The 24,080-nt window shown below is 37.6% G+C and overlaps 1 protein-coding gene and 1 long non-coding RNA gene across 8 annotated transcripts in view; both read left to right on the plus strand.

Moving 5' to 3' along the window:
• Window positions 1–24,080, plus strand: part of ADK (adenosine kinase) — a 291,317-nt gene that overhangs the window by 65,476 nt on the left and 201,761 nt on the right. For 4 of the 7 annotated variants that reach the window (XM_037400573.1, XM_037400578.1, XM_037400574.1 and 1 more), the window contains exons 4-5: window positions 1,731–1,781; window positions 15,398–15,476. In XM_037400573.1, the coding sequence (XP_037256470.1) occupies window positions 1,731–1,781; window positions 15,398–15,476 (130 nt within the window). The remainder of the gene's footprint in view (window positions 1–1,730; window positions 1,782–15,397; window positions 15,477–24,080) is intronic. The other 3 variants (XM_037400579.1, XM_037400576.1, XM_037400577.1) reach the window with 1 other exon arrangement.
• LOC119153753 lies at window positions 16,621–22,185 on the plus strand. Its single transcript, XR_005106205.1, has 2 exons — window positions 16,621–18,680; window positions 18,919–22,185. It is a non-coding gene; the product is annotated as an uncharacterized LOC119153753 (long non-coding RNA).

Genomic DNA, 24,080 nt, shown 5'->3' on the forward strand with positions numbered 1-24,080 from the left:
TATTTTGCTACATATAATACATGTTTTATATATACGTAGACATAGGTGCTTTTTTCCTGATACTTGGGTGGGTTTTTTTATCATTACTTTTCTTCTTCTTTGAGGTAAGAATCAGAGCAAAGCAGGTTTGGAGACCATATTTGTTACTTGTGTGTCAGCTCCTTAGATATTCTTGAAGGATCAGATCTCTCAGTATTGTTTGGTTACTAGAATGCAGGCATTAAACACAACTTGCATTTGGCTCTGTTTTGACAATAGTAGTTAATATTGTATGGTTTTTGTTAAGGCACTGTTGAAAAAATACCTTATTGAGCTATTTGCAGTGTTTTGTTTTTTTTAAAAGATGTTTAAGATTTCACATACAGTTTAACTGATCACAGATGAAACTGTAAATTAATACCTCATGAGTTTTTCTGACTGCAGGGCATTGTTTGTAACTCAAAGCTGCTTTGTTCCTACCCACTAGGAAAAGACCCTGTTCACGCAAACAAATTAGAGTTCACCATGATATCAAACTATTTATTAAAACTGAAAACTCTAATTTTGAATTTTTTTCACTGTGACTTTTGTAATAACCTGCTTAGAACGTGTTTTTTTAAAAGCCTAAATCTTTACGGATTGAAATAAAAGGTATATAGTTGGTTTAATTGTTGGTCTTAATCCACCTTAGTTGAAATTTTGTGCTCAAAGGATTACATGGCATACAAAAAGGCAAACATTACAAGTTGCTTCAGTTCAACTTGTCCTTTGATCAGATGCATTTGCATTCCTATTCACTTGTATATGATCTTGATACAAATAAGAGCATGTTTCGTGTGTAAAGTTTTAATGTTCTCGCTACCAGTAGTCGTTCTTGGCTAGAGAGTCAGGATGAGTGTGTTATCAACCTTTTTTTTTTTTTTTTTTTCTTTTCTAATCTCAGAAAAGGTTTGGAGGGAGGTGTTTTTTTATATAAACTTTTTTTACAGTATAATCAGTGAGTAAAGATTGGAGAGAGAAATAGTTTTACACAATTAGAGACATTCTTCCTATGGTGAGACAAAGTCAGGAGCTCCTGCTAGAAAAAGGGTAGGCTTTGTCTGTGAGCAAAGGCAAGCTCCCCTACAAGTGTTCACCTACCAAATGGCATATTCGGATTCAAAGGGGAGTCACCCAGCATCTTCTGTTAGGTACAGATGCTTTCTTTAAGCTCTCCACTCAGTAGTGCTCTCTGTGGATCATCCCACAGGACTACATGTGCTACAGAGGAATATACTTGGAAGTGTGTGTGAATTGGGTAGCATTGCTGTAACGTGGCGAAAGTCACCGGCCAGCCTCTGACATAAGGGCCAAACATGTTTTTGCAAGTCGTGCAGCTGCGCTACTGTAAGTGTAATACTCTGCTCAAGTCTTCCTGACGGCAAAAGCAGTGTCACGGTGACAAGGGCTACAGCTGAAACGGTTCACGTACCTCTGCTTGGTATTACGTGAGAACATAGTTAGTCATATCCAGTCAGTTCAGAGGCCTAATTACTGGTATTTGAGACTGGAGGGAAGGGCTGTGAAGTAAAGCAAAGATGGTGGAATTTCTAGATTTGTGCTGAATGTTCTCCCAGCTTCCAGCAAGTAATGTTTAGACAGTTTGTGACATGGAGATGGTATGACGTGGGGGCAGGGGGTATTCTTTCTTACCAAATAAATTTTGTTAGGTGTTTTTTCCATTGACTTATCCAGTAATTTCTTGATTCCAATATGCATCGGACATTCATGATCTGCGAAGGAAAGAGTGCCGTAGCTTCAGAGTACGTCTTGCAGAAGTATATGTTCTTTTCTATCTTTGGCATCTGTCACTAGCTTGGTTCTTTTAAGCCCTTTATCTCTTATATTCTGAGATGATCTGAATAATCACAACCTATTCTACTGACAAATTAAAAGATCCTGATTCTCTGCATAGTTGACTCCTCCAGACTGTGTCCTGGTTGTCTTCATTAATGTGAAAGCATTTCCATTACTTTAATTATGCCTGCTGCTTTTCTCTGTACCACTTTCAGTTTCTCACTGTTTCCCTTTCAAGGTGATGAGGACGAAAGCTGCTTACAGTGTTCGTACTGTTGATTTTCACCCTGGCACGATGATGTTCACCACCTCTATCAGGAGGAGCAGAGAACGATCATAACATTGAGAGTTTTCAGCCTGACTGATCTTACACGTGAGCAGTAACATTTAGGTCAGGGTCCTTTATTCTTTTAGGAATACTTTTACTTCATGCATGCCTGTACATCACTCAGAGTAGAGTCTTGATGTCTTCTTAAAAAAATGTTTTCTAAATTGCTGTCATATCAATCTCAGGGCATTCAGACTTGCCCATGAAACTCTTTCATTCTGGTCTTGTCTAGATATTCAAAATTGCTCTTTGAGCTATTTTTCCAGTCTTTGTGAGCTCTTGTATAATTCTCATCATGCTCGATACTGGAATGTCTACGGATTCTACAAAAAGATGTGTGTTTGGGGTTTGTTTTGGTATTTGCATGTGTTTCCCTTTTCCCCACTCCCCAACAGGAGATTTAGCTAGAGTGTTGAGTATCGTTTGTTTGGGGTTTTTTTATTTATGTTTGTAAAAGTTTTATTTACTTGTGAAAACGAGAGTTAAAGAAGTGATCATACCACTTGGAGAAGTGGTTGTGATTGCTTTGCGTTTCTATGGAACTTCATTACAATTGCCTGATTTCTTGAACAGCTGCGTATTCTTTATCTTTTGTGACCTATCTTGTGAAAGATTACATTTGAAATGAAATGAGTTGTTGACTTTTTTGTTTTTGTCAAAAACTGTGCAGTGAGCTCCTTTGCAATCTCCTTGTGTGTTGATTTCTCTCCTGCGGGCGCTTTCGTGACAAGTGTAGGAGACTAAAGGAATGTTAAACCTAGAAATGAGAAAACTGAGGAAATGCCATTCAGTTTTCTTCTGTGCTTTTAATAATAGACATGGAGGGCTGGTATGAGCCTCAAGTCCGTCATACAGCACCATGCTAAACGTATGTAGCTGGGATATCTAAATGTTGTTCTAACTGCTCTCAAAAGGAGTGAAGGAGATTGTCTCCCCTCTGTGGAGGGTGTCTAACTCCCTGTGGTGAGCTTTCTGTAATGTATAGTCTGAGTCTTAGTTAAGCCAATTTCTTCCTGCCTGCAAGGGCTATGAAGAAATGTTTGGTTTCTTTGTAAGAGTCAACATTCAACTGTCCATCTTGTTTCTAGACGTTTCCTTTCTTGACTAAACTCAGTTTCTTCAATTTTTACTTCAGAATTTGTGAAGAAGACTTTGATAACAAATTAAGGGTCACTGTGTGACAGTTAACTACCAGTTGCTTGTGCACTGGTGTTTTGTTCCAATAGCTCTTCAGACACAGAAATTCACTTTCAGTGGTTGGTAGCTGCTCAGTTCCCACATGGGTTTTTCCACATTGAGAAGTGGGCCCGTGTGAACCTCATGAGGTTCAACAAGGCCAAGTGCAGGGTCCTGCACCTCGGTCGGGGCAACACACATTATTAATACAGACTGAGTGGAGAACGGATTCAGTGCAGCCCTGTGGAGAAGGACTTGGGAGTACTGGCGGGTGAAAAACTGGACATGAGCGGGCAGTGTGCGCTCACAGCCCAGAAAGCCAACCGTATCCTGGACCCCGTCAAAAGCAGCGTGGCCAGCAGGTTGAGGGAGATGATTCTGTCCCTCTGCTCCACTTGGGTGAGACCCTCCTGCAGTGCTGTGACTAGCTCTGGGGCCCTCAGTGCAGGAGAGATGTGGACCTGTTGGAGTGGGTCCAGAGGCGGCCCACAAAAATAATGAGAAGGATGGAACACCTCTCCTATGAGGAAAGTCTCAGAGAGTTGGGGTTGCTCAGCGTAGAGAAGCGAAGGCTCCAGCGTGGCTTGATTGTGTCCTTCCAGTACCTAAAAGGGGCTTGTAAGAAAGATGTGGGGAAAACATTTTAGCAGGGCCCGTTGTGAAAGGACAAAGGGTAATGGTTTTAAACTGAAAGGGTAGATTTAGACTAGATACAAGGAAGAAATTTTTCACAGTGAGGGTGGTGAAACACCAGCACAGGCTGCCCAGAGAGGTGGTGGATGCCCCATCCCGGGAAACGTTCCAGGCCAGGTGGGACGGGGCTCTGAGCAGCCTGATCCAGTTGAAGATGTCCCTGCTCGTGGCAGAGGGGTTGGACTCGATGGCCTTTAAGGTCCCTTGCAACCCGAACCATTCCATGATTCTATAATTTCCCAGTCAATGTATTTCTATACTTCATAAAGTCCAATGAAATTCCCCTCCCCCGTAGTTTTTGCAGGGGTGAGGTTAAGAAGATAAGTTTAATCCTCTTTCATTGCAACCTTCTTAGGAGGGGAGATAAATTTTCGTGCACAAAATGCTGCTTTTTAGGAGTTTTGTGGAGCAAAAGAGCTGGTGTGATTCAGTGAAACTTAACAGCTGACCATAAGCTTCTTAATAGCATGAAGGCTAACACAGGGTATCACTAAACATGTCCTGGTAGCGTTGTAGCGGCAGGGTGTGTGCAGACAGGAGAAGTCAAAATGACCAATTTGTCAGAGAGATGCTCTCAGTGTTGTCATATTTTAGTCAAATGTTTGGATTTTTCCTTTAAATCCACGAGTTGTTGTTCTGCTGTGTTATTAGCCTTTTAGTGCTGCTTGGAAAGTTCCTTTTTGAAATGATTTATGCAGTACTATTTCCTTGCAGCTTTTCTGTAACTTGTGATTTTTGGGTGTGTCTGGTGTTGTCGGGGTGGTTTGGGGATTATTTTTTTTTTGGTGGTGATGCTGTCCGTGCCCTGCCCTTCATTGCATATGCTAATTTTTTTCCCCAAAAAAGGTGACCCTCTCAGATTTTTGCCTATGGAGTGAAGAGATGGACTGAATTGTCATAGGCTGTGGGATGAGTTATTTTTAGCTGTTGGCATTTCAGGCTGGAACACTTCATTCTGTCGTGCTTGTTAATGAGTCATCTGGAGAAAATGGGCTTCTTGCTTTCAGAGAAGGTCTGTAGCAAATAATAATAGGCTAATCTCTGCAGGAGACATTCCGCCAAGTAACTAAAGCTTCAACTAGAAAATATGTTCAAATGGAGACTTATCTCCCTGTAAGAATAAGCATGCACTCACTATTATTATTATTATTGTATTATGTATACGAAAAGCTCAAAAAGTGGAAGACTGATTAAGAGCCTAGTAATGGTATAATAGCGAAACATTTTCAAAAAAGAAGGTTAATTGAAGACAGTCACCTTTTACAGATAGAGAATAATACGTAGTTGCTTCCTAATTCAGAACATCGTTCACTCCCTGAAATCCAAATAGTTTACCTAGCTCTAGGAATCTTCTGAAAATATTCCTAAGTAGATAAGACCTATATGAGGCTTGTGTCCTTGAGAGAACCCCAAATTCATCGACATTCAGTGTATTATTTTTAAGCATTATCCAGCATCTTTGTTTTGGTCCCTACTGAGGACTATATTTTAATTTTGTTGTTGTTCTTTCTGTGTGCAATTTATAGTCTCTTCTTTGACCTTTTCCCTCAAGGTTTGAAGGTTTTGTGCTGTTATAACACAGGAGGCTTTGTTTTGCAGCTGAAAATATTACCGCTCAAGTTAGAAATTTAATGTAAGAGTACTTGATCAAAGTTGTTAATCTAGTTGCTTCATTTTTGTATTGTTGAAATTCCAGAATTTGGTAGTGCAGATGATTCATTTACAAAAAAAAAAAATGTAAAAATTTAGGGAGAAGTATATGAAAGACGGGGGGAAAAAAAAGACCCCCAAATGCTATTCTATAAAAGAAATAATCTAAAGAACAGCATCAGTGTCAAGTCTTTTTGTCTCCTTTGGTACTTCTACTGACACTTACAATTTATACCTTTTCCTTCTTTTGTTTCCATACCTTCCTCTTGCGAAGCACATTACAAGTCTGAAGAGGTCTTTCTGTTTTGTAGGAAGAGGATGTTTCCTTTAGAGCTAATAATTTTTACTTTCCGTTGGTTATTTAGCTGTTTGGGTTTGGTTTTTTCAATTATCATGGAGTATTGAGTTAAAAGAGAACGTTTACCTTACCTCGTTCAAATAAGTATTTTTGCATATTAGTACCTGTTAACCCTTCAACCTGTAGTGTTTTAACCCATTTTCTCATATTGCTCTAGTCACGGTACAAAATGCTTTAAACCAAAACCATGTAATGATTCTGATACTACTAGTGTGTGCTGCTCCTAAGTAACCCACAGGGTTTAGTCTGGGTTTTTTCGAGATAAATATTTTACATTTTGGCATATCTTACAATTTGTCATATACCTACATTGCCAACAATAGTGTTGTGGTCAAAACACTTGAGAAACCTATAAATAAGCTAGTGTAAGTATCAGAATCAATTTAACTTCAGTAGCATGGAAGTTTGCATGGGAAAGCTTACCCTGTGTTTTAGCAGACAGAATTAACTTTTCCTAAACATGAGGTTGCTGTGGTTAGACAGCTTCCAAATCCTCATCTCAATTGTTTATGGGTAGTTTGAATATACTGACTCTATAGATGGTCCGGTAACTGTCTCCTTAGTAGGCAATTCATGCATCTTTTCAGGGAGCACTGTATTCTATTATCCAGTCCTTGGGTGTCATCCCACCAGTGTAAATTCTCTTACTTGTAGGAGACCTAGGTTTTGGTGTTTTCCAAAAGTGAAAGTAATGTGTTTCCGTGTTATCTATTCTGAACAGTTTTGGTTCCTTCTCTCTTAAATATCTTTTTTTTCCCCCTCAAGTATCCGAAGATATTGATAATAAAAGAGTTGATTCCTTCTGTAATTTCCAGTACCACCTAATGAAAATGAAGATGCGGGTGCATCACTTATCAAGAGCTTAAAAAAGGAAATATATTTATGAGTATGCTTGTGTGCTTGCGGTAAGAAATATTGCCTGTGTTTCTGAGGTATCGAAATTAATGTTATTACTCAGTATCAGTAGGTGACTGTCTTACGGGATATTCAAGACAGAGCTGTCTTGAGAAGCAGGGAAGTTACAGAGAACTAAAATGGAAATCTTGGTATTTACTGTCGGTTGTGCTTAAAGCAGGGTTTTCTGCACTCTTTATTTGTTCATGAGGAAAATCATTATAGTTTCCTGCATGTTAATAGGAGATTAGAGTGGCTTTATACTGTCATCTTGGTCTACTTAAAGATCTTTGTGTATTTAGAATATTTTTTTGGTTTAAATATACTCACTGGTTACTGATGTAAAAGAATGTAGAATAACACAAGAGGTGAAGAAAAATGGATGTTTCAGTAGTATAGTCAAATTGACATGAACCATTTATATTACTGTATGAACAAAAAATTGATTTAGATTGTGGTTAACAACTGCCACTGTTGTTTTGGACTTTGTTAATAGACAAATTAGGCAGATAAAATGCTTCTTAATCCGAGTGATGAATGGAAACAATTAGATTATAGTTTAGTTTTGGAGTAGCTCTGCAGAACTTCGTAATACTTTATCAACTCTGAATTAGAGCTCAAACTTTGCAACTTGGTTAACTTTTTTTTTACTGCTCTGTGTTTATAGATAAAAGCACAAATTGTAAAGTTACTACAATAAAATATTTTTCTCTGTCAGGTCTGAGTGTCCATACATCTTTTTTTTTTTTTTTTTTTCTTAGCTCTTTTTTTACAGGCAACTTAATATGATTTGTACTACAGCTTTAGATAATCTAAATCGTAGCACAGATAAGGCCTAAGATCTCTTGCTGACTGAATACTTTAATATTAAAATATTCTTGGCAAATATTAAGTTAAACAAATTTTCACTTTGATGTGAGCTGGAGTAAGTTGATGCTTGTGAAACAGCAGTTTTGATTAGCATTCACTAAAGGTTTATTGACAGTTAACACCTGGTTTCGACTGTGCCAAGTGGGAAGCATCTATTGCAGCTTCACATGATTGTTGCATAATTAGCATTATGATCTCTAATTTGCTTTTAATTTTGTAAACCTTGTATTATTTTCAAAACCAGTCAGTGTTCCTGCATTTTTATTGTAGGATAGACAAGATTATTGATGTTCAAAGGGTTAAGAAGTGTACTACTTCCTAACAAAATAAACCACTTGCCATTTCATTGGTTAGTTAGCGAGGAAATTTATACACAAAAAAATTACTGTTACTTCTCAGAAAGCATGTATTCTTCCCATGCTACTTATGAGAAGCAAACAGATAATGACAAGTTTTTTGGAAGTAGTATTGTTGTATGCAAGCTGCCAAATGTATACTGAGAACATCAGGAGCAAGTGTAAATGTTTTTGTAATACTGCTGAGAAATAACAAAGGAAATGACCTTGTTCCTTACTGCTCCAGAACATATTTTGGTGCATCCAGGAATGAAGAAGGTAAATGGTTTGTAGTTTTGCCTGCCTGCAATGTCTTTTCATCCTTACTGGCTTTGCATAAGGGCAGGGAGCTATTTCTGGTTATGGTGATTTTCAAGAAAAATTATTGGGGCAAATCCCTAGAGGTGTCTGCAGAATTTTTGAGTCTTAGCTGATCTTTTGGAAGATCTTCTCCCAAAAAGACAGTGGGAGGAAACTGTAAGCTTGTAGTCAATTACTGAACTGACAGGAATTCTCTAATGGTATCTCTGAATATCTATCCTCAAGTGAAACTTTTTCAAATGTTTTTAGTAGAAATTTAATAGAGAAATTTTAGTCATCTTGACCTATACTATAGTAGTCGTAATACACTGATTTTACAGTTTGTGAAGGTACTCTGTGTATATATAATGTGTATATATATATTTGTACTGTTTAGTGACAGTTAGAATAAGAAATGTAATCTCTTAATAATCTAGTGGTATAGTTTTCCTTCTCATTTTCCTACAGCATTTCAGAATATCGACAGAAATACTTGCCTTGTGGTGGGCAGTGCTTCTGAGTGTTATCTTGTACGTTTTAGAGATAATGTAGGGGAGGAAGACAACCAGATAATCTGGAATAAAGGGGGCTTTTCAAGATCACTTGCGTAAATTTGCTTGACTCTTTGCTGAGGAAAGAAAAAAAATTACTTTGAGAAATTTCTTTAAATCATGATCCTTAAGAGCTGATGTTTTAACCTTACATTTGAATGACTGTTACTTTTTCCATCTTGTTTCAATATGCCTAAATGCAAACACATGTGGAAAATGTTCTTTTGGCTTTTATCAAACTGACATTTAAGTGCATTTTTTTTTTTTTCAACCTCACTTGTGGTAAAATATTTCAAAGCTATGAATCTTGCAATTTGCTTATGCATTTTTTTCCTTCTTTCATATATTAACATTTGGTACTCATAATCCTAACCTGGTTGGAATTATTGGCTTTTCTCATTTGCTGTTTGTTTGGATGAGGTGATTAGGAAAATACTTGATGTGAAATTCTGGTTTGTAGCAGTAAATACTTCCACGGAGAGTCACTGCTTTCTGAACTCTAGTAAATAAAAGAGGAAAAATACGATAATGTGCTGTATTAAATTGTAGCAATCATATTCCTAACACATTTAGCTTTCTGTTGTGTTACATGTCCGTACTGCTAACCTGTCTCCAATACTTCCTTTTTAGCATGTTTCATTCTTCCCCTCTACTCCCCTACCCTTTCCCAACTCTTTAATTCTGTGCCAAGCTAATAAGGAGAAGAGCTAGCTCTGCATAAAGTCAGTCATTGCCAAGCAGCTGTTAAAAGTTTTCTCATGTACCTCTGTGATTGTACCTTCCAAAAGGCAGTATTTTTGCTCTTTGGGGTCCCAATTTTAAGTAAGAACAACCAATTATATCTGCATCTCAATCTTAATTGGTTATATGTCAAAGACTAGGGATGAAGTAGTTCATATATATAACTACCCTTTCTAGGGCTTGAACTTTGAACACAAAGTTGTACAATTTAGGTAAATTAGGTACACCTTCAGAGCTAAAAATATGAATTACTTTTCTTCTAACGCACGGGTTTTGTCCTAAAGTATTTCCCCTTTTACTTCTGTTGCAAAATAATACCCTGTGCTTTAATTATAACGTTTGCATCTTGAGACTACGGGTTTTCCTTAAATCTGAACTAGATTTTACTTAGGATCAAATTCTGAGGGCTTCAGCTTGCCTGCTAACGCTGACCTGGGGAGGCCGTCTCCCTCCAACGTGTGCCCCATCTGCCTGGTGGTGTGGCTGCCTGCCTTGTTCTGGCACCGGCCCAGGCTGCGATGAAACTGAGAATGTGACAGATGACAGGCTTGTCCAGATGTATGCATAACTACTTCTGCCGTGCCCTGTGAAACAATCAGGATGGAGGTTTGGCATTATTTAGTTGTTTGTGTTGATTTATTCCTTGAGGGTATTTAAAAAAAAAAAAAAAAAAAAAGGAATAACATTTGGTATTTCTTTTGGTAGTGTTACTGAGCTTTTAGTATTATTAAAACACGTTATATGATACGATGCTCACTGTCTCCTCATGGGTGGTGGGTTTTTTTCTGTAATTTATGGAGTGATTTCATAGATATTCTGACACAGGTTACCTAATTTGAAGACTTAGGTAGGTGTAAAAAACCACAATTAAATGGATCAGACATCTAACTGCCAGTGTATTAGTCTGGTTCTCCTCACAGCTGAACACTTCAGCTATTGTCGTGTCTTAATATGACTAGTTCTTGCAAGTAAAAATAAATATCTAGGAAAGGTGTCAGAATCACCGTTAATTATGATTTGTAATTAAAATCTAATTAAAATTCATCCAGTAGCTGGAAAACATACCAAATCCTAGTCTGCCATCCTCTCTAGGGGTATCAACAAAGGCTGCCTGCCCAGCCCCAACTTCCTTCCAAAGAAAAAGAAGTTACAGCCTCATGTGCGGTTAGCAACCTTTTGTTGATTAAGAGGTTCCTGTCTTAGTGTTTTCACAGATTTTTATAACACCAAACAAAAATGTACAATCCGTTGGAAATGCTCTAATATTATGGTACAAAATAACCAGATTTTTGTCTTACATTCTGGCTGTCAATATCTGGCATACAAAAGCAAAAAGGGCAAAAATAATTTTTTCTCTCCTCTCTAGCTGTTTTTGGCAGCTGATTTTTTTAAAGTGTAGCTCCCTGCTGATGTATGCTATTGAGTGCATCTTGGGTAATAAGCAGATACATCAAAAGATATCCAGGGCAACACACCCTGCTGAAAAACAAGAGATTACCTTTCTCTACTTGGTGCAGATAAGTAGCTTCTGACAAATGCGTCAGAAGTGTATTTTCGTGGTGTGCGCTCTATATAAGACAGCTAAATGTTGGGTATATTCTGTGGCCATTTTGCTCTTCAGGAGTTACTTTGTAGTCCAATATAAATTGTGTCTAAAAACTTAACAGCATTACTTGAATTGCGTTAGTTTTCCTTTCTCTAGCTCCACTGCCTTCCGTTGTCTGCCTTCAGTTGTAGGGAGTGTTTTATGTGCTTATTTTTGTTGTCAGTTTGGTTTTGAAACCATGGTGAGCCAAACATGGCTGTACTTGTTGCTCTGTAATGTAGAACAAGATAGTCCCAGCTCCAAAAAGCCTCAGATTTTGTGTGTAAAAGTGAGTTATGAGAGATGGGTATTGATCCAGGAGAGAGTTGCCCCAGTCGTTAGGCTGGAGAATAGCCTTGGGAAATCGCACAGCCTTGCTGATGACTTTCTGTAGATGTTATGCTGAAAGATAGTTTGATGGAAGATTAAAAGCAGATTTGCTAATTTTCATGGAAAATTCTAGTAACTGGACATTGGATGATACCATGGGTTAGTGAGAGAAAAGGTGGTTTTATTGACTGCTTTGTGCCCAGAGGCTGTTGTAAATCTGAATGTACCAAATGAAGGATGGTATGTTCAGCAGCGTAGTGCTTTGCAGGGATCTGTATAGCACAGTAAATTGTGCTTTTTAAGATGTGCTACGAGGAAGAACAGTGTAAGGTTTAAACATCGTTTGGTACAGAGGAGATGCGTAGTGATGCTTATGTTATGAATAGTTTGAGTGACAAACAGGGTGGTGAAATTGTCAGCAGTGATAATACTGGGGGGAAATGCTAACAGTGCTCTCCCGTTTGAGGTAACGGTGTGGCATACGTGAGAGGAGTCTGTGCCTCGAAAAAATAAGCCTCTACCTCCTGTCATGTAACGAGGTGTATTTTGTTTAAAAAAACCAACCCAAAACCATAAAAACATTATTGTCATTCTTGTTTGTATTCTTTATATAGTAGCTTCTTCCATTACCCCTTTCTGTTTTATTCTGATAGCCATTAATTCTGTCAAAAGTGAAGCTACTGAAAAGGCTCACCTTCAAGTATCAAGTTCAATTAGGAGTCAACCCTTTTTTTAAAAAGGGGAGGGGGGAAAAAGAAAGCAACTGACAAGTGTTATTGCCTTTAGTATAATTGAGCAAAACATTAACATACCCTCTTTGGTCAGTGCTAGAGTTGATCAGCAGGATCACAGCTGAAAACATATGCTGCTGCAAATGCAAACTTGTTTTTGTTAAAATATGCTGTAATGTGGTGAACAAATTCATCGTACCAAAAATAGGGGCCCCTCTATATGGTGCTGATAGTGGGATTTATTATTCCGTTATTTAAGGTAATGGTATATTGCTAGGTCAGGAGAAAGGTCACAGTTCTCAGATACAGCACAGCCTTAAAAAATACTCAGAGAAAGGCCAACAATTGCGGAACGTGAAACAAAAATATTATTCAGTCTTGCTCATAAGGTTCTAATTTTCTTGAATTATCCAAAGTGTGATAACAGCTTAGTCCTGAAGCATACACAGAAGCTCTGTTTAGCATGCCCAGGCCTCAGAGCAGTTTCTGTGGTTGAACTTCCTTAAAATGGAGAGTTTTGCAAAAGCAAATACCACGTTTGAGGCATGCTAGGATGGTAGTGTCTTCTCTTTGCAGGTCAGACATATGGCAGACAGTGACAAAGTCAGTGTTCCTACACTGCGTGTGCCATCTGCTGACATTTTGAAAAATGTCCATCTAACTGTTCATCATCTTAAGATAAAAAGCTATTGGCACTCTTTATTTTGAGGTCATTCTTGATACAACTTGGTTTTCAGGCTCTTGTGAATTAAAACAACATGCAATTTATATCATCCTTTTGATGTGTCATAGAAAATGACTAGCAAAAATTACTTTCATTTGTACAAGCTCTTTTTCTGTTTTCTGTAAGAGAACTTTGGAGGTGTGGAGTTTATTATCTTAATTCAAAGAAAATAAGTTAGGTCTTCTAGTGTTCAGTGTGAAATAGTGAAAGTCTATTGCCATTGCTTGTCTTATTCTGTCAAGTAATTGTCAAGTAATTTGTTCGGATTATTTCTGAGATTACATAGCTGTCACCTTGAAATCTTCATAATGCAGACAGTATTTCAAGGTTGTTTCCAACTTTTTTCCCAAAATTCAAATACCACCTATTTTATCATTCAAACCACCAGATCAGTATTTAAACACATACTCATCCAGATTTAGAGCTAACATAGGTGATGAACTACAGTATCTTAACTTCACAAGGTTTAACATGCCATTAAATAATATGGGCCGAGAAACATCAAAGGTCTTTAGGTAAAGGAATTAAAATATCGGTATCCATGTAGATATACAAGAATAAAAAAATAACCATATGATTTGGGCAGTACACACTCAAATTGATTGAAAAGGTAACATGTCCATTAAAGAAAAAAAATGTTGCCAAATACTTAATTGGTTTATGACAGTTTGTATGTCTCTGCTTGAGAAGCAATTGTGAGGAGACCTGTTGCTTTTGGTTATTTTTTTCCCCACTCTCAGCTACTTGCTATCATTTGAGGTTTCAATTGCTTGACATGGAATTGGTGGATAATTAGTAGTGTGTATAACTGTGAAAAGCACATGTAGTAATTTAGTTCTTGCTTCTTTCTAATTGTCTGCCCATAGGTAGTTTGCTAAGGTGAGTAGCTCGTTATTCAAACATTTTAAATGAAAAGTACTGCAGAAATAAAAATGCTCTTATTAGTAACACGGTATTGAAAATCAAAACCTTTTAAACAAACTAGTCATTATTTGACAAATCTATCCTCAAAGCAGTTGTTCATGTACTACAAGGAGACTGGGGCTGTGAAGGGGAGAGAAGGGTAAGGCAGCAGATAGACATGGTGAAAAATGAACACTAAAATAAAGTTGTGTCAATCATCTTTTAGAAGATGCTAAAGGTAAATAAAATATGTCGAAATACATCTGACTGGGCAAGCTTCATTTGTTAAAGGTAAACATCTAAAGTTAATAGACCTTAAGGGCAAGTCTTTGCTATTAATTAGGGTTGACCTTGAGGTCATTTTGAGCCTCAAATGTGCAAACATATTTTACAGTAAACATTTTAACTTGCCTGCTGGAGTCCGTCCTTCTGAATATAATGTCTTTTGAGGTTATTAATCCTGCTGTTCAACCCACTCATTTTGAAGTGTGCTTAGAACTTAAAGGCACGATGCAGTACTTGTGCGCAGCCTCCTCGCAGCCTTCACCCCTCCTCGTTCTCATCGCCTGTTGTGTGATACTGCCCTTTTCTGCAGCCTGTGGCTGGAGGGAACGCCGGGTCTTGAAGCTGTTGGGGTACTGTCATCAGAGATGCCAAACATTATCCTACACAAGGAAGAATGTCTTATATCTGGGTCTTAACCCTAAAGTTTGACCTGAAATGTGAGGGTAGATACTTCTGTTAAAATTAAGTACTTGTTTTAACCTTCAAATGTAATAATGTACTACTGCATGTCATCAGAAAATGCTATGTTTTCGTAGTAGTATGACTTGAAGGATTTGAAAGCTCATCTAGAAACGCTTGGCTTTTCTGTTATCAGATTTTCCCAGATACTAGTAGATTTTTTCATAGAAGTTCTTCACCTTTCAAAACATACTATTTCATATGAAAACTTAAAACGTAGCACCGTTGTTTGGGTCAAGTTAATTTTGAAATAGACACCAGATCTCCTCAATCTTCTCACTTAATTTTACATTCTGTTTCTAGCTTTAATGAGTTGGAGTAAGTATCTGAATGTCTTTATTGGTATAATTTTTCTTCAAGTATGTATTTTATCAATGTAAACAGTTAATTTCAATCAAACTAATCCTTCAGATAACGGGTTTTCCCAGTTACTTACTCCCCTTTCAACTTTAAGGTGAAGGATTCCAGTTGACGTCACACTTTGCTTTGTAATTTGGACAAAATCTGAATAGATGTTCTCAGCTTGCACCATGTGTAACAGCTAGTGTATCTGAATTTCTTCTTTTCAAATAACATGTTGTCATCTACTTCTAATGTTCATGTCTGCATTTGAAAAAAAAAATAAATTGTAGAGTTTTAACTTTTTTCTTCAACTTTTTTTTTTAACAGATTTGAAGAACTTGTGAAAAAGTTCAAAGTAGAATATCATGCTGGTGGTTCAACTCAAAATTCCGTTAAAGTGGCCCAGGTTTGTTCTTCCTTAAAAAGAATTATTGATAATTTGTAGTGTTGAGTTTGAATCAACTTCATGCTCTGTACTGTCTGTATTTGTCATGAGCACTACTGAGTGGGTGATTCTGTTGCTTAGCCTATGCTTGGTTTTTTTGACATGATTTATTTTGAAGTTGTGCTCTTTATTCTTCTCCCACGCTTTCTGTTAAGGTTATAGTTACAACTACAGTGTACCTAGGAGTGAAAAGGAGGGTTTTAAGGAAGACTGGGCCAGGCTTTTGTCAAAGGTTACGGCAGAAGGATAAGAGGCAAGGATAGGATCCCTAGCTGGTGTTAAGAGTCTTCCAGGGAGGAGAAAAAAGTTACGGTAAGAATGGTTAAACAGAGAAGTTGCTGAATCTCTGTGCTTGGAGATTTTTGCATCTTACCAGGGTGAGTCTCTTTGGGTGACGGGATCTAAATTTGAGGCTGGCCGTGCTTTGAGTGGTGGTTGGACTAGAGACCTGCAGAGGTCCCTGCGTCATTCTCTGATTCTAACCACATTTCTTCTGTAAGACCTTGAAAGTTTGTCCATTAGCAATTGTAATGTAAAACTTTTTTTTAATACTAGGGTAATGTTTCTGGCTACAGTAATGATGAATGGGGTTTCAGGTATATGAGCTTTTCTATAACTGAAGTAGGCTTTTGTAACAGTACTCTTAAGCATGTTTCTGTGTATGTATTTTTAGATGTGACAGATGTACAAATCCTATAAATAAAAATATACAAACTGTATTAATAAGCCAGGATCATTAACAAAAAGCTTATAAACCTCCAAACTTCCTATATAATTAAAACTTACTGCCAGATAGCATTAAATGCACATTTGGAATAAATTAAGTTTCAATTTAACAAAGGTTGCCCTGCCAATAAAAAGGAAGAATTCATTATAGTAATAATTGTTGCTCCTTGGTATAAAATAGTTGCTGCTTCTTTACTAAGGTGTTCATTTTCTGAAACCCCAATGTCTTGAAAATATTTCTGGTAAAAATATTTGACAACAAAGAGAAATCTAAGTTGCATGTGTTTAAAGTGTACATACCATTCTAATTCATAAAGGGTTATGTTTTTTAAATACAGACAGCTTTCAGAGCTTTTTGGTTTGGTTGGTGTTTGTCTTTTTTATGATGTGGTCAAGCCAATTTTTTTGCTTCTGATACTTGAAAAAAAAAAAACAAACCCTCCGCATCAGGAGAGCTGAAGTTAATGGGTTCTTTCTGTGTCAGTATGACTGTTGCTTAACCTGTGGGGCTGGTGTAGAGGTGCTGTCTTTTCCGTGACAGCTGATTAGAGGTCGACATTCTGGATGGAGTTCGGCAACTGTGAATTAATTCAGAGGCATGAAAGTCTACTTCCATTCCTGCATCTAGATTGAGGATGTCTTAGTAGGAAATGCATTTGGTAAAATCAGAGTTTCTAAATTTCGAAGTACTCGAAGAGCCTAGGATTTTGTTTCCAGCTTTCTTTGAAGTGACCTCTTTGGCATCAGCTAATAATTTATTAGTAAACTGTGCCTCATACTTAGCTCTCTGAACTTACCAGTCCGGGTCTTGTTAATGAATTCTTCTATGAAATACCCAGAACTTATATAAGTCAATGAAAACAGATGAAACTTAAATCAATGAAATGTAGGGGTTTCAGTGTCAGCGCTCCTTTCTTAGGCCAATTGGGTTTTGTCAGTGAACTTTTCCTTTACCTTGGCTCTGAGTTGGGAGCTCATTCAGCTCCAGTTGCCATCTGGAATTGTATTTGTCTCCAGAAGGGTTGTCATCTCTTAGTTTTTGTCTCAAACAAGATTGAAACTTCAAACAGTTGTGCATGAATAACATAACATCACTAAGAGGCTTTAAAACCAGAGATGGGAGGGTGAGAGAGAGCGGGAAGAAAAAAAACCAGACAATTCTGGGTATTTTAAAAGAAACTTTAGCAGAAGAAAAAAATGTGAGGATAAGAAAAAATAGTTTAAATGTAACCAAAAATTAAACTAGACATTCTGGAAGAATTTTTGCAGCAATATTCATTGGCTTATTGGAGAGAATGAGTGTGTAAGTAATCTTAGATCTGAATAATTTAAATGTATCTTTATTTGTTGAAAGTAATGGGAAGTAGCAAAGTCAGATTCAGGAAGCCTGACTGGTGGTTGAGAAGTAAAGGACCGATGAATTTCAGAGCTCTGAGATAGCCACATTCGAAGTGGATGTGGATTCTTTGCAAGAAGACATGTGGGGAAGAAATCCTAAGAATACAGCTCTTATTTTTTCAGCTTCTGTTACTTTATGGGAAAAACTTGAAGTATGCTAAAAACTGAGAGGTAAACTAAAGAAGTTTAGTTCAGCTGTTTGGAAGTTGATGAGAAATAATGGCATGATAAAAAAAGAATCCTTGGAAGCCTGATGGCAGTGGAATACAGCTGTGTAGAGTGGCTGGAAATGAGCAAATGGCCTCTGAAGTCTGGCAATTGCTGTTTTAGAAGTTCATTTCTGAGCAGGAATAATATTCTTAAGGAGTGTGGTAGGAAAATTGGAGAGCAATTAGTAAAAATGATAGGAATAAAAAAAAGAAAGAATTTAAGGAGCAGCTCCAATCGTCATTGAATTGTTTGTTACAAATAGTCTGCTGCTTTAAGGGTCAGAAAGGCAACACTGTTGAACAAAAATACCCAAAGGCAAAATGGGTGGGGAAACACAGTATATAATGTGTTTAAAAAGGAAAAATGAAACCATCATATGCTTGCTTGCATGTATGGTGATCATTGCTTCTGGTGTACATAGTCATATATTATGGATATTTTTTTGTATCTGTAAAGATAGTGAGAGCTATTCAAGAAAGATGCTCTCTGTTCCTGAAAAGGATAAGCTAGCTTCTTAAACAAAACAAACAAAAAGGGGGGGGGGGGGGGGGGGGGGGGAAGGAGTGTTACAAATACTGTATTTATCATGTGTGAGATATTTGAGATGTTAATCACAGAAAGAGGCAATAGGAAGAAGCTCTGAATTATGAAGAAAACTTGGAATGAAAATTTAAAGCAGCATCAACTAAGGAGATGAAGAATTTAGAAGTTCACAAAGAATTAACCAGTATTGCTGTCAAGCTGTGAAGCATAGAATTAGGTATTTTTTTTCCTAGTGTGTTAACAGAAAGGGAAGATCTGAAGAACAACCTTGAAGGAAGGATTTGGCAGGTAAGACACTAAAGGGAATCTTGGTATTTTTTCAATGTTGTCTTGCAGCAGAGCCGAAGTAGAGTGTGTGTTCACACTGCAGGAGTGAATGATGGTTGGAGAGCATTTTGAGAATCAAAAAGCTGAATGTTGCCTGCCCAAAGTGGGAGCTGAGGACAGGGTGTCTCAGCAGGGTCAGAAAAAGATCTGGACAGATCAGAGACAACAGAAAGGTTGTTTTGGTTGGTTTTTTTTTTAGAAATGCTTCTGATGTACAATGGAGAAGGCACGTTTTTGCAAAATGACATACAGAAGTGAAGTGAAAACATACATTAGAGTGAAAGCTCTGTAGAAGGAAAGGAGGGAGCAAATGAGAAACTGTTCTGTTGCAAAAGAAATACAGAAGACTGTTAGAATAAGAATTGAGAGCATGGAAGATAAATGATGAAGGGGCAGAAACCCAGAAATATCACACCCGGCCAAAACTAGCACACTTATTTTCTGAAGTGCGTTATGTAAGTGTTTTTATAAGTACAATAATATTTTTTTAAAAAATACCTGACAATGGTGAAAGGGAGTACCAAGGGCAATATAAAAGTAATGAAGAGCAGAACTAAAGCCAGTGAGATAGATGTTTATGTTCAAGGTCTCTGGGATTCTGAAGTTGTTTGAACATATACTGATCTGTAAAGAGTGAGAAAGTCAAAATTCTTTTGGCTTGACCCAACACTTGTTGTGGTGAAGGGGGGGTAGAGGGTGGCAAAGTGATTGATGTATTCTAGAAATGACAGTAATGGGCATAAAAATGGAAAGCATGAAATAAATGAGGTTGCAGTTTAGTCATTCCTTAATGAGTTGAAATTAACAGCAAATTACATCTTGGAAATACTAATTCATATTAGCAGAAGAATAAAGACAGAAGTGAAGAAAGTGGAGACCAAAAAGCATGTGAGGGAAAAGACAAAACTGAGAGGATGGGAAATAAGTACTCTGGAAATTAAAAAAAAAAAAAAGTATAAAAATCCTGATGTTGCTCTGATTCTTCATCCCTCACTGTCCTGTCCTTGTTTCTTCCTGACCAATCTGCTTTTCTATGTCCATCTGATCTTTCTTGGGTGTAAATTTGTTCACCTGGAAAAGACAAGATGGCTAACCAGAAAAGATTGAGTACTTCTAAGGCCTTAAGGAGAAGTCTTACTGAAATATTAGTACTGAGTGGAAAGGTAGAGACAGACCGTAAAGAATGGGGAGAGGGGAGGAGGAATAGTGGTAAAGGGCTGCCCCGAGTGCAGTACAACACAGAAAGCAGTTGGAGTCCAGATTATCGGTAAAAATGCAGGCAATAGGCTTCCAGGGGTGGTATGTTACTGTTAGCCACAGTTTGTCCTTTTTTTTTGGTTGGGTTTTTTTTTTGGTTGGTTTTTTTTGGTTTTTTCCTTAAGCCACCAGTAGGGACTGTTAATAACTTTGCTGGATCAAGCTGTAATTAACCAGGCGTTATTCACTGAAAATTGCTTGATAATACTTAAGAAAGTGAGGACTAGAGATGATGAACTGAATTGCAATCCTTTAGGTTCTAGAAAGGAAACTGAAGTTGAACTTTCCTGTTTGCTTTGGTGATCTTGGCATTAGGTTTATCCTTTTACACTAACTTTTAGTTTTGATTTGTGTTTAAAATTGAAGTTATAATGCTTGCTTAAGAACAAGAAGAGTGTGGCTATCAAATGGAAACTGCAGTGTGCTGCTCTGACCTTTACTTGTCTCATTAAATTTTGGCTTTGTATCTAATATGATATGTGACATCTTGCTTTAATCTGAGCTCTTGCAATCCCTCCAAATGATTGGATCCATTATATTAAATCTGTAAAATATGCATACATGTAACTGCATGCAGTTCATAAATAATGTATTGTTTTAGAGTTCTGCCAACAAACTAAATTCAGATTTGTGAAGACAGTATTTTACTACTTATCAGCTTCCCTCAGTAATTTTAATTAAGAGTGTGCCTGTCTGACAACAGACATTGATCTGGAAGGAAAAAATAATCTGAATCTTTTAATAGGGCTTGTTACTTTAAAACAAGTAACTTCAATGTGTAGACAGGGCAAGTATTGCTAACCAGGCCATATTTGCATGGTTTTTGTCAGTGTTTATTTTGACATTGGAGTGCTGAGGTTATAACTGCAAGTAGTAATCTTTTGAATTTTATCTTTCTAACTCAGGTGCTGGATTTCGAGTCTAACTGGATAGAATTTATAAACTGGATTTTAAACAACACAACCTTGGCAACAAACTGCACATTCTTGTTTTTCTGGAAGTGCATATAAGGATTGCCACATTCTTCATCCCAAGAATGGGTGCTTTTGGTTTATGCGCAGTTCCTTAATAGCTGATTTTCATTCTCATAATTCCACTATTGCTGTGGATCCAACTTAGCAGTTAGGGCGTGCTGTATACTATTGTTTATTCTTCCTCAGAAGAATTGTGAAATTCTCATTACATTTTATTACTAGTGATGCTGTGTGAACTTGGAAGAATGTAGCTTGGCACATTTCAAGTTGAATTTGTAGCACTGGCAGATAAGGGGAAAACATAAGTTAAAATTCTCAGGAAGCTTTCATATAGATACTCTTGGGAATTCACAATAATGTTTTTATAATACCCACCTCAGAAAATCATAATGACTCCCTGATTTCTTTGTAAGCTCTTGGTTTTCTGTGGTTCTGCAACTTTTTTTGCAGAAAGTCTACATACAGTTGTTAGGTACTTGAAAGAAGCTTGGTTTTAAATTAGTGTGATTATTTACTCTTAATAGCGTGTTGATTTGAATGACTTTTAAATGAGGTATAACACTAAGAGAGAACAATAGGATGCTAAATTATGTTGAGCATTTGAGTTTGAGTCTTCTGTACATCAGGGAAGTGTGTCACTTTACCAGTATCAGCCTATATTTCTAAGGCTTGTAACTTCATCCCAATTTTTATTCTTCAGTGATGATTAACTTGATCTGTTAATCCAAAGTGATTGTGCTTTTTAGCATTCTAATCAACTGACAAGTTTGAAAATTTAATTTTGAAAAATGAACAGACTCATGCTTGTTTATAAAAAATGATATGTGCTGAAGGCTTCGATGTGTTTTAAATCTCCACTATTTGTTATGTGAGTAATTAGTCAAACCTTGGGTTTATATTAAACATATGTGTCTACTGGGTCATGCCATGCTTAATCCAAAAATAGTGTGTAAAATTAAAAATCTATCTATGAAAAAATAGTTGGAGGCAGAACTGCATTTTTTTAAAAGAATATAGGCTATACTCTTGTAAACATATAACTAGCTTCATTGCAACTGCTTCCATGCTTTTAAAATTAAGTTTGTATGTATTTGCAAAGTAGTACCCTTGGCTAAACATTACTTATTGTAAGTAATGTACAAAGTTCATCACACATTAGCTCGAGTGTTCAGTCATTTAGCGATTTCCTCCTCACTTTTGTATCATACTAGATAAACGGGCATATAACAAATGAATTTAATCTTTTCTTCATTTCTGTAAATACCTGGATTAGTCCTATACAATTGATTAGACTGAGGCATAGCAGGAAGAAAGGCTTGGTTGGGAATCAAGCCTCAGAATGTATCGGATATGCATAACTGGGAGAGAGGTAATGATGAAGTTATCAGTGAGGTCACCCCAAGCATACTCTCAATTGTGTGACGGGGGCGCAACTTTGCGGGAGCTGTCATTGTTTTAGGAATCCATCATGCCATCAACTAGAAGTGTTCTCTGTTCTACTTATTGTGTACTTGAACTCACTTATGCCACAAATAGAGTTCTCCAAAGACTGTTTCTGCAATAGGGCTCCCAGAAGGTGCAAGCAAATTCTCTAAACAGCTTCTTCCTCCTCCTTAGTGAAGCAGAGAACATTTAGCTCTATATCTTTCTGTTGACCAGAAGGATGTAGGTCACTTATGTCAAAAGAGGTAGGCTCTGTGCTCTCCGAACCGTTTGGGTTGGAATGTTACATTCCTCTGAGTTAGTTTTGGCCTTATGCTTGATATTTCTTAAGCAGCTTCATTACATCCCCCTACTCAGAGATGGGCTTGGTGGCCCCAGCTAACATGTGTTTCCAATATTTTCAATAGTTCAATCCAGCTTTCAAGAAAAAAGTATGAAAAAGATTTCTAAAACACTTTCTGTTTGTTATGGTCTAACAAATCTAGGAGTATAGCTCACCTTCTCTGCCAGAAAACAATCCTGAGGGATGCGTTTCCTTCTGTGGCAGCTCCTGCATAGTTCTGCCATGCCGCACGGGTGTAGCATTCCACCAGCGTGGTCTCCTGTCTGTGACCATGCTGGCACCATGTGCTGTCCTGCGAGTGCACATCCCTGCTTCTCAAACCTATTCAGTGTAAAAGAAAGTAAGACAGAGAGAATTAGGACTTAGAGCTAAATTATTCTTATCTGTATCTTGCTAAACTTTGTACGCTACTAGCCACTAAACTGGATCTCTTAAACATTTATCCCCAGTGCTATGGCCAGTCCTAATGAGTGAGAGTTGCACTTGGCAAAAGAGTAGCAAAATATGCCTTGGTGCTGACAAAAATCGTTGTTTCAGTTTGTCTTTCTGGTGATACAGTCATGGCTATTTCCACTACTGTGAAGATGATGTCCCATTGACGGTGTCACGGTAGACAGCGTCACATCCCAGTGGCATTGGTTTCCTAAGTGATTCTCTTAAGCGCACTCTGTCATTCATGTGTGGTTCCAAATTAGCCTATGTCAAACACTGCACTGATGTGGCCGTGCTTCTGACAGAACAGCCAGCCTTTCCTCTTCAGAATTATTGAGGCAACTTGTGAAATTGGTGTAATGCTGAAGCCGATTGGTACAGATATCTGGGAAATTCTGTAATGTTTGAGAGCTGCCTAGATTTTTTTGAAAGTCTTAGGGAAGATTGCTAGACCTTTTACTCTGCTGCCTAACCTAAGATCAATTGCAAGGCCTTATTGAGAGCTACCTGGAACAGCTCAAAAAGGCAACAAAACCACTTTGTCATTATGGCAAACTCTCCAAAATTTTAAGCAAATTTCCCCCAGGTTACAAAGCTGGGTACTTCTCAAGCTTTTTTGTGCTTGTGAAGGAGGTCCATGCATTGCTTCTGTGGCTATGAGTCAGACGTTCAAAGTCAATGATGCAGCAGTGTGCTGGACGACCTACCTTTTCAAGGTCACCGATAGTGAGGCCTTTTTCTGCACACTGGTACCGGTTGCATACCGGGAATAACTGTGTACAGCACTGTGTATATTCATAGGCCTGGGAATAGAGTTTGTAACAAACATCAGGATGGTCAGAAAATGAAGCTCCAAAGAGCCTGTGGCCTTTTTTCAGATTCTCCTGTGCCAGGTCCCTACATTTGTCCTCT

Source organism: Falco rusticolus, chromosome 9, assembly GCF_015220075.1.
Source record: "Falco rusticolus isolate bFalRus1 chromosome 9, bFalRus1.pri, whole genome shotgun sequence".
NCBI lineage: Eukaryota > Metazoa > Chordata > Aves > Falconiformes > Falconidae > Falco > Falco rusticolus.